Genomic DNA, 9,385 nt, shown 5'->3' with positions numbered 1-9,385 from the left:
TTTTAGGTCTTAGTAGAGGAAACACAAGCTACGAGTTACTTAAGCCCTGGCATGAGACAACTGTCAAGCGTAAGGTGAACTGGGTCACTATCTCGCAAACAAACGTTATCGACGCGTCTTCAAAATTCACCATTTATAGCCCACAACAATGTTTATGTTCGATGGAGAGTGGACAGCTTACATTGCAGCATTATATTAATACTTTATTTCCTCCAGGGAAACAGTTTTAATTTAGGTGGAAACACTCTTTGCTTTATGTATAACGCTACATATTTGTGGTTGTGGATTTAAGGACCAGAATTCACAAATTACTCCTCCCCCCGCTCACCCTCCACGCATCCCCCCCCCCCACCCCTCTAGCGAGGTGTGGTGGTGAGGCGAGGGTGTAGCGACGGTAAGTACTGGCCTTGCCACTGTTGGCGTCGGAGCTGTGCCGCGGTTCTCCCACTCTGCAGCAGCGACGATTATATGTTGTCTCACATCACCGGGGATTAATGACGTAGCAAGAAGATTCTTGGAAACTCGCCTCTAATAAGCCATCCTCCAGCTTGACCTTCCTGAGTTACTAATAACTCGTGTATGTTGCGTGTAGGCAGAGTTAACATCAGAGCTAACGGCGATGAGTTTTTGGAGTGGATGGTGGTGGTGGGTGGTAGCAGTGTGCCAGACTGTGGTGGGGGCGAGTATAGTGGTGCTGCTGCTGCCGCTGGTGGTACCCTGCTTGCTGCTGTTATGGGCGTGGCGGTGTATTGCGCTGTTGCTGGTGATGGCGACCCACAAACGTGTGGTGCACGTAGCCTCTGGGATGGAGGCACTGTTTGCCCTGGACTCAGAAAGTGCAAGGGCAGTGATCAGCGGAGTGACAGTACTGCGAGGAAAGGTAAAGGTGGCCACTGTCCGAAAGCTTCTAGCTGAGCGAATCACTGACGTCCGTGATGACCGTGGCTGCTACAGACACCCGAAGTTCAGGCAGGTGTTGGAGAAACGCTGCGGAGTGGTGGTGTGGATGTGGGAAGGCAACTTCCACGTAGACAGTCATGTGCGAGAGTTACGAGTAAACTGTCGCCCGCGATACTTCCAGGATGAAGACGACATAAGAAAAGAAATGAGCGCCCGTGCTAACCTTCCCTTCGTGCGTGGCCAGTCCAGATGGGAGGTCCTTGTAGCTCCTGTGAGAAGATTTGGCGTTCCCGAGAACTGCTGTAAGGAGTGGACTCACACAGCGGTGATAGTGAGGCTGCACCACGCCCTGGGCGACGGCCGCTCAATGGTGGGTCTCATAGTGTCAGCACTGGTCGACCCTCCCTTGTCTGACCCGAGACCCTCACCTGTAGCCCGCCCCTCCAGGGCCGGCTGTATCTTCCGTGCTGCCCGCTTCCTGTGGTCGCTGTGTCACCTGCCGTGGGTGGTAGTAAGGGTACTCACACGGGGCGACGCCTCGGTGTTGCATGGTTCCAAACTTGGGGGAGAGAAGTTCCTTGCTTGGTCTCCGCCACTCTCTTTGGCCGCCCTTAAACACGGGCGTGCTCTAGCGGGTGTCTCCGTCAACGACCTTCTGCTGGCAGGCCTTGCTGCAGCGCTCAACAGGTACTCATATTTCCCTTGGAAGCTGATACAGTGAGCGTCGCGAACACCAATAAATCAATATAAGAACTGCACTGTACTCAAACAGATTTTTGCGATACGTTATTACCTTTCGTTGGTGCAACCACCGTACTCTGTAAATCCCTGTATATCATTTTCAATATTGCACAGTACTGCTGTTAATTCGTCTGTATTTAATACGCTTTGCCATAAAACATAGACCATACACATACAGTGACACATAGAGATTGAACTAATTCAAAGAGTTTTTGATGAGTGGCTAAAATTATTAAATACTTGTGGGTGAGTGGAGAGGTAAGAGGCTAGAGAATAGACGTGATTAGTACAAATGTGAGTAAATAAAGTGAATGGCGGAGAGCAGGTACCATATGGGTATGTTGAAGATGATGGTAACACGCACGCACACGCTCGCACGCACACACGCACGCACACGCAAGCACACACACACACACACACACACACAAGAGCAAATAGGTCGAAATCTATATCTCAGTAAGGAGTCTCACCTGAATTATTTCACCAACAGGTACTTCAAGGACGAGGGGGTCGACGTGCCACCACAGGTTATGGCCGTGTTACCTGTGGATGTGACGGCCCCAGGTACACCCATCTCCCTCGCGAACCGCATCTCTCTCTGCACTGTGCCACTGCCTACCTGTGAGTATATGAAACCGTCCGCCCGTACCTACCTTTGAGTATGTCCCTCTATAGTGTGACTACATCTTTCCTCTGAGTGCCTCTCTCCCTCTACACGTGTGAGTGCATCTGTCCACACCACCTGTTAATATGTCCTTCCGTCCCAACTAAAAGGGTAAGTTCTTTCATTCCCACCTGTCTTCCCTCCCCACCCGTCTTCCCTCCCCACCCATCTTCCCTCGCCACCCATCTTCCCTCCCCACCCGTCTTCCCTCTCCACCCGTCTTCCCTCTCACCCGTCTTCCTCCCCACCCGTCTTCCCTCCCCACCCGTCTTCCCTCCCCACCCGTCTTCCTCCCCAGTCTTCCCTCCCCACCTGTCTGCTCGTCTTCCCTCCCCACCCGTCTTCCCTCCCCACCCGTCTTCCTCCTCACCCACCCGTCTTCCCTCCCCACCCGTCTTCTGTCTTCCCTCCCCACCCTGTCTTCCCTCCCCACCCGTCTTCCCTCCCCACCCGTCTTCCCTCCCCACCCGTCTTCCCTCCCCACCTGTCTTTTCCTCCCCACCTGTCCCTTCTCCCCACCTGCCCTTTTCCTCCCCACCCGTCTTTCCTCCCCCCGTCTTTTCTCCTCCCCACCCGTCTTCCCTCCCCACCCGTCTTTCCTCCCCACCCGTCTTTCCTCCCCACCCGTCTTCCCTCCTAGGTGTTTAAGATAATCGTCCTGACAAGTCCTCACATTTTGAATCTTAGTCATTGTCACAATTTTTGAATTGTTTTGTTTTAGTTCCTCATCTGTTCTCCAAATCAATAGTTAAACATTTGAGATAGGGAACAAATTGATATTTACATTTTAACTATTCACTATGTGTACTTGTAAACACTTGGTCGCGCCAATACTAGTTATCGTTAGTGGAGCATGTAAAAATAATACCTGTAAATCTTAGCGTACAGGATGCTCTTAAATTCTGTGTACACTTTTAAATTGCAATAACTTTGTAAACACATAGTAGAAACAATTTGTAATTTTAAAATTTTTTTTGCACATATTTCTAGTGTTGGATACATGTTGAGACAGGTTATAGGACCAGTAAGTTAAACACAGGGTAATGCCGTAGACATTACATATATACAATTACAACAACAACCGAATAATAGTAATAATTACAGTATGGAAATAAAACATCAATATAACTTTATTGCCGAGTTTTTCCATACAGGTAAAATCTCTCTCCCTCCCAGACTAAGATGAGAATGTTTCCTTCCTCCACCTACAGGCAGAATGTCTCGCACCAGCCGCCTGATGACGGTCCATCGCCGCCTCAACATCCTTAAGGGATCTCCTGATATTTTGGTTAACTACCTCGCCCTTGACCTCATCTCCAACCTTCTACCAACGCCTCTGGCTCGACGGGCTCTCTCTACCCACGGGGTCACCATGGTTGCTTCCAACATGCCTGGTAAGTTAACAGGTACTCCACCTCCTCTCTCTGGAGGGTGGCAGAAGGGTCCTCTTTTATAAGGGGGTGACACATATATATATATATATATATATATATATATATATATATATATATATATATATATATATATATATATATATATATATATATAGAACACACACACACACACACACACGTGGGTGTGTGGGTGTGTGTGTGTGTGTCTGTATCCGCGAGAAGGTATATGTATATGTCTGAGTACATATATACTGCAAGTATGTGTGTGTATGTTTGTCTGACCCTCCACCAGATGGAAGCAATAGGACTTCCTCGTTGCAACAGGTAGCCACCCGGGGAAACCTTACCTGTTGACCACAAGGGAAGGGAGGTAAGGCAGGATTAAGGTGGGTGTGTGTCCACTGGTAAGGATGGGGAGAGTGTTTATATCAAGTGACGGGGAGGAGGTTGGTATGGAGGAATGGGGAGAATATTTTATTGGAGAGGGGTTAGGAAGGATGTTGAAAGGGAAGGTTGGGTAGTAGGCTGAGGAAGCGTCCCTTACATTTACGGGATACCTGCCTGTGTTTTCACGGGGCGGGGGCGTGATGCTGTGAGGACCCTTGTTCTTAGGGGTGCATTGTTTCAGGGTTAGTATTATAAGGGGGTGACAATTATTGCGTTCATTTATTATCACTGTTCGGGGGCGTCGTGTTCACTGGTGCAGTGCTCTGAGAAACCCCATATATCCTGGACCAGAGTCTTAATATTCTCAGGGTCCCTGGTGTTCTCAGGGCTCAGGGTCTCAGTTTTCTGTTTGTTTTTTTCCTGCTACAACGTTTGGGTCTTGAAGAGTTACAAATGAGGTGGAGACCGTCACGGGAAGCCTCACAAGGCTGAGTAAAGAGGTATAAGTAAGAACACCTTTTTGGACACGTCTAAGTTGGAACGACTGACTTACAAGAGTAGCAATGAAATCACTGGGGAGAAGTGCAGTTCCGTTCAGTATTTCGTGTACACTGACAGAAGAAGGAGCATTGCTTGTTGCACCTTTTTCAGTGTTTCCTATTTCTGTTCTTGAAGGGGAGTAGATGGATGCATGAGTTTCGCTTATCTAGTCTTTGTAGTGATAGTAATAACGTTTTTTTTTTCTAATTATATTTAACTTCTGTTTCTGTATCCTTATTTTGGATTAAATCGGACGTTGTTTACTCACGTGTTTCCACCTTTCAGGTCCAAGGGAGCAAATCCACCTGTTTGGGGAGCCGGTTGACGACATCATGTTCTGGATACCCAACAAAAGTCGAACAGGTAAAATTCTGGTTGTTATAATAATTATAATGACGGTAATAAGAGTAATAGTGACATTAACTGTAATAATAAAGGTAATTATCGCTTTAAGAATAACAACTATAACAGTGATAATGATGATGATGATGATGATGATATTATAAAGAAAGCGATTTAGAATTAATGAATATATAATCAAGTTGTGCAACAATTCCGTATACATGTGTTTGATCCTCTCAACCGTGTTGTGTTGCATACGGTCACTTAAGTAGAATTGTAAGTGTTAAACGATATCAAAATGCCCGTGATAGAGTGAAGTGTGTGTGTGTGTGTGTGATACTTAATGTTTATTGTGTTATGATTTATGTGCATAATATGTATAATAATAATCATAATAAATAATTAACGGTTTATTGAAAGAGCATGGCAGCCGGAATGCTGAAAATATAGTTATATTGATTGACAAATAATATACAAGTAACGTAAGTGATACAAATATGATATATAATTACTAGGTGGGGAGAAGGTTGTACTACAGGGCATTTCAACATAGTGACAGTGCAACAAGGTAAGATTGGCTGGGAGTGAATACACTGGTTGATTACGAGTTTTTGATAATTTTTACAATGGTTGGGACTGGGCTGTTCTTATTGCGATCAGTATGTGCTCGTATGGGCTGGATGCGGTTGTGGTGTCGAACAGTATTTCACGGACGAGGGACCTCGTTTGGAAGTAGGAGCCGGTGTCGAGGATGGTGCAGATGCTTCTCACCAAATTTGTAGATGAGGTCTTGGTGATGGTCAGAGAGAGCCGAGAGGGTCAGAGTGTTGAGTGCTTCATGATATGTGGAGTAGGAAGGGAAGAGAATATTCTTGCAATGCCCTCTTCTGCAATTTTTCTAGGTGTTTACGTTGTGTGGCATTTAGGGAGGAAGACTAGGTAGGGAAGGCATTGGTGAGCTTGGGAAGTATGAATGTTGAGTAAACACTGAGGAGCTCGGATGCAGGAACTCCGAGGGACTTCAGTTGGCGCAGGAGGTGGAGACGGAAACTGAAGATTTGACAACTGTACTGACGTGTGTTTTCCAATTTAGTTTATCTATAGTGACGCCGAGGAGCTTAGTAGAGTCTACAACCTGGGGTGTGTTCGGGCCTAAAGTATATATGTATGTATGTATGTATGTATGTATGTATGTATGTATGCATTCTACCCAGCAGTAATTGGGAACCTTGATGTTAATCTATTTGCGAATCGCGTTCCGGGGTAATGGTTAGCCAGTGCAGTTGGTGAGCTGTCCGGCCTTCTCAGACTAATCCTTGACGCTGGGTCAGGCAGCTCGTTAACTCAGGGTGTGGTTGTTGTGTTGGCAACAGCTTCTACACCTTCAACAAATTCACGCCTTGGTGGCCCTTGGGCGGGTCATCTTCGTTACACGAGGTGGAACCATTATTATGCATGAATGTTTACTGACGACCTGTGGTGTAATGGTCAGCATGCTCGCCTTGCTGCTTGAGCGAACGCGGGTTCGATCCTCTAGCAGGGTGAAACTATGGGCAAGTTTCTTTACGCCATTTGCCTCTGTCTACCCAACAGTATTTGGGTACCTGGATGTTAATTGATTTGCGGATCGTATTCCGGCGTAATGGTTAGCCAGGGCAGTTGGCGAGTTGTCCGGTCTTTTCCGACTATTCCTTGACACTGGGTCATGCAGCTCGTTATCTGAGGGTGTGGTTGTTGTGTTGGCGACAGGTTCTACACCTTAAACAAATTCACGCCTAGGTGGCCCTTGGGCCGACCATCCTCGTTACACGAGGATCAACCATTATTATTATTTATTATTGTATGTATAAATGTGTGCCTGAATGTACTCATGCTCCCTTTTTCTTGATTTGCATTTGTTAACGTGCACGCGAGAAGAAAGAACTACCAAAAGAAATATTTGAATAAATTTCACGTGTATTTAAGGAGGTAAGTGTAACTCCTCCATATTATAGCGACCAAGTTCAAATCTGTGTTGCTGTGAGTTCGTAGAAAGTTAACTTTGTTTCATAATAGAACGACTCCCGTACTAGTGTAAATGTAACAGCGATTCTCTCCCGTTGAGCTCCAGATGTACAGTACGGCAACCAACTTCATTCTTGTAGTATTGAGTTATACACAAATAGTCAGCAAACATGTCCACACTGTTTATGTATACGGAAATAACAGACGATAGAATTAGTCGCAGATACATTTCATGAAGAAGGAATAAGCGGTCGACAAGATGAAGACTTCACAACAAGGCAGCAGGCACCTATCCCCACGCTAGCCCCATGGTGTAGTAAGCTCTAAAGGTGGGCTGCAGGCGTAAGACTACGTAAGGAATTGAGGTGACGTTGCCAGGCGTTGTGCCACAGTCCGTGCAGCCAATCCCCTGACAAACTAACACATAGCACCTGTTAGCTGCCAAGCTGCCAACACTCTGCTGAGCACGAGACGAAGCTGCCGTCTAGGCCTATCCCGAGACCATGGTGCGTCGCGAGACATGAGTGGGCCTCCCTAGCAGTGCATGTGGCGGTAACACTAACATAATTATAAATAATAGTAACATGGTGTTATCAAAACGTTAGCATATATCTCTGTGTAAACATGCGGTTTTCGTTAGCAATTTGTAAGTATCCAACAGACGAAGCAGAGTCCAAGAACTAGTCGTAATAATCCTGTAATGAATAGTGAAAATTCCTTTTATATTTACTGGTAGTGTATATATAAACAATAAATACAACATGTCCTCATTAATAACTGCTACTGCAGGTCTGGGGGTGTCCATGTTGAGCTACTGCGGAATCGTTCGCCTGGGGCTCAACGTCGACTCAGCTCTCATACCAACGATGAGTCTGGCGCAGCAGCTGTTGGACCATACTACCATAGAGGTCAACAACACCTTAGTTGAACTGATGCCCATCAAAGACACGAAACCAGAAGAGCTCCACTGCCCCCTTCACTGTGAACTGCAGCTCATAGATAACGACAGCTGCAGCAGTGAAGTGTCGCACGTGGTCACTCACAGCACAGATGAGTATGATAACGAGCCGGATAGAAGAGTATTATCAAGTGACTATTCGGAGATGCAATACAGTTCCGACACGAGGATAATCTGCGATTCTTTCAGTTCTCTCGGCAGTAATTGTGACTGTGCCTCTGAGGATCAACATCTCCTGGGAGGAGACTTAAGAAAAAGTAAATCACAATCATTGGTAAAGGCCGGCTTGGAATCGCCAAACAGATTTCTCAATAATTTTCAACACAGGTTCGTGCAGAGTGACATCAACCTGAAATTTACGGACAATGATCAAGTTCAGGACAGATGAAACTAAGTCCAGGTACTTATCCTAATTACGTTTTCCAGTGAGAGCCACAAGGTGAGTGCCATTTTTCTCCTTTGTATCTACGTTTTAGTTCAGGTGTTAAGGGGAAATGCTCGCAATGGATAGTGGTTGAGCCGACATTGTGTTCAGTACTCAAGAAGTTTCCTTTTACCTGGAAGGAGAAGAAATAATAATCTAAAGGTAGATGAAAACACCTAAATGGACTGTATTTGGAAGAAAAAAAACTACAGTTTTAGGAATTGAAAGGAAGACGTGTGCAGAAAGTGAAATTCTCTGCCATAGGGTGCAAGTAATACACCGTGAGAAGATGGAGGACTATTTTAAAGTTTTCTCAAGAACGTGTTGACAAGAGAGGTGGAGTAATATAATATGAGCTTCCACATTACCTTTCTTGCAACTCAATTGCATCTACCTGTGATTATATTTTATATAATTCTAAATTTCTATCTTTGCACTATTTTCACTCTGATACTCGGGAAATATAAAAGAAAATCATGAATTGCCGAACTAACTTGGAACTTGCAAATCAGAGGGAGAACTTGACAGACGCCATCCAAGTATAATATTACGTGCACGAGTTACATGACTGTGATGGTCGAGAACCATGTATCCTTAATTAAACTTGACATTATGTATATAAGTAATGAGGAGCAGCAGACTTACGGGACCTCGAAATACTCAAGAGTTATATAGAACACCGAGGAATGGTTTTTGAATTAATATTAAAATTACTCCGATAGTCTTGTCACTTTCTAACTCCTTACACAAACAAAAATAAATGTATTTCTTATCACTTGTAAACTAATTCAAGTAGTGCTGGTAATAATTAAGTTAAAAGTGACCAAAATTCACAATGTACAATCGAGACGTGTTTTTCTACTAGGGGCTCCTATTTGAGGCACTCCTGCATGTCGTTAAGGATGTTTTTGACTTATTCTCGTGAAGCCATTGAAAGTTTGTGTAAAACTCATTATGTAGTATATGTCATTTGCCTTTTTACTGCAATAAGAAGTAATGGCCCGTACGCAAAGTTCTAATGACCTCACGAG

General features: G+C 45.1%; 1 protein-coding gene across 1 annotated transcript; it reads left to right on the top strand.

Annotated features, from left to right (window-relative positions):
* Positions 1-414: 414 nt before the first annotated feature.
* LOC121879182 (probable diacyglycerol O-acyltransferase tgs1) lies at positions 415-9,075 on the top strand. Its single transcript, XM_042385780.1, has 5 exons — positions 415-1,587; positions 2,132-2,262; positions 3,517-3,699; positions 4,912-4,989; positions 7,762-9,075. Exons 1-5 carry the CDS (start codon positions 620-622, stop codon positions 8,316-8,318), a joined length of 1,917 nt encoding a protein of 638 aa, XP_042241714.1. The 5' UTR covers positions 415-619; the 3' UTR covers positions 8,319-9,075.
* The last annotated feature ends 310 nt before the right edge of the window (positions 9,076-9,385 follow it).

Source organism: Homarus americanus, unplaced genomic scaffold (assembly GCF_018991925.1).
Source record: "Homarus americanus isolate GMGI-L3 unplaced genomic scaffold, GMGI_Hamer_2.0 scaffold18044, whole genome shotgun sequence".
Lineage (NCBI taxonomy): Eukaryota > Metazoa > Arthropoda > Malacostraca > Decapoda > Nephropidae > Homarus > Homarus americanus.
Note: the sequence above shows the minus strand (reverse complement) of the source record. Positions and strands in the feature narration are given on the sequence as shown.

Excerpts from the sequence above, each read along its gene's own strand:
- LOC121879182 (XM_042385780.1), top strand. The coding sequence starts at position 620 with ATGAGTTTTTGGAGTGGATGGTGGTGGTGGGTGGTAGCAGTGTGCCAG. Across the intron at positions 1,588-2,131 it reads CTTGCTGCAGCGCTCAACAG|GTACTTCAAGGACGAGGGGG; the intron begins GTACTCATATTT and ends TTTCACCAACAG. Across the intron at positions 4,990-7,761 it reads ACCCAACAAAAGTCGAACAG|GTCTGGGGGTGTCCATGTTG; the intron begins GTAAAATTCTGG and ends CTGCTACTGCAG.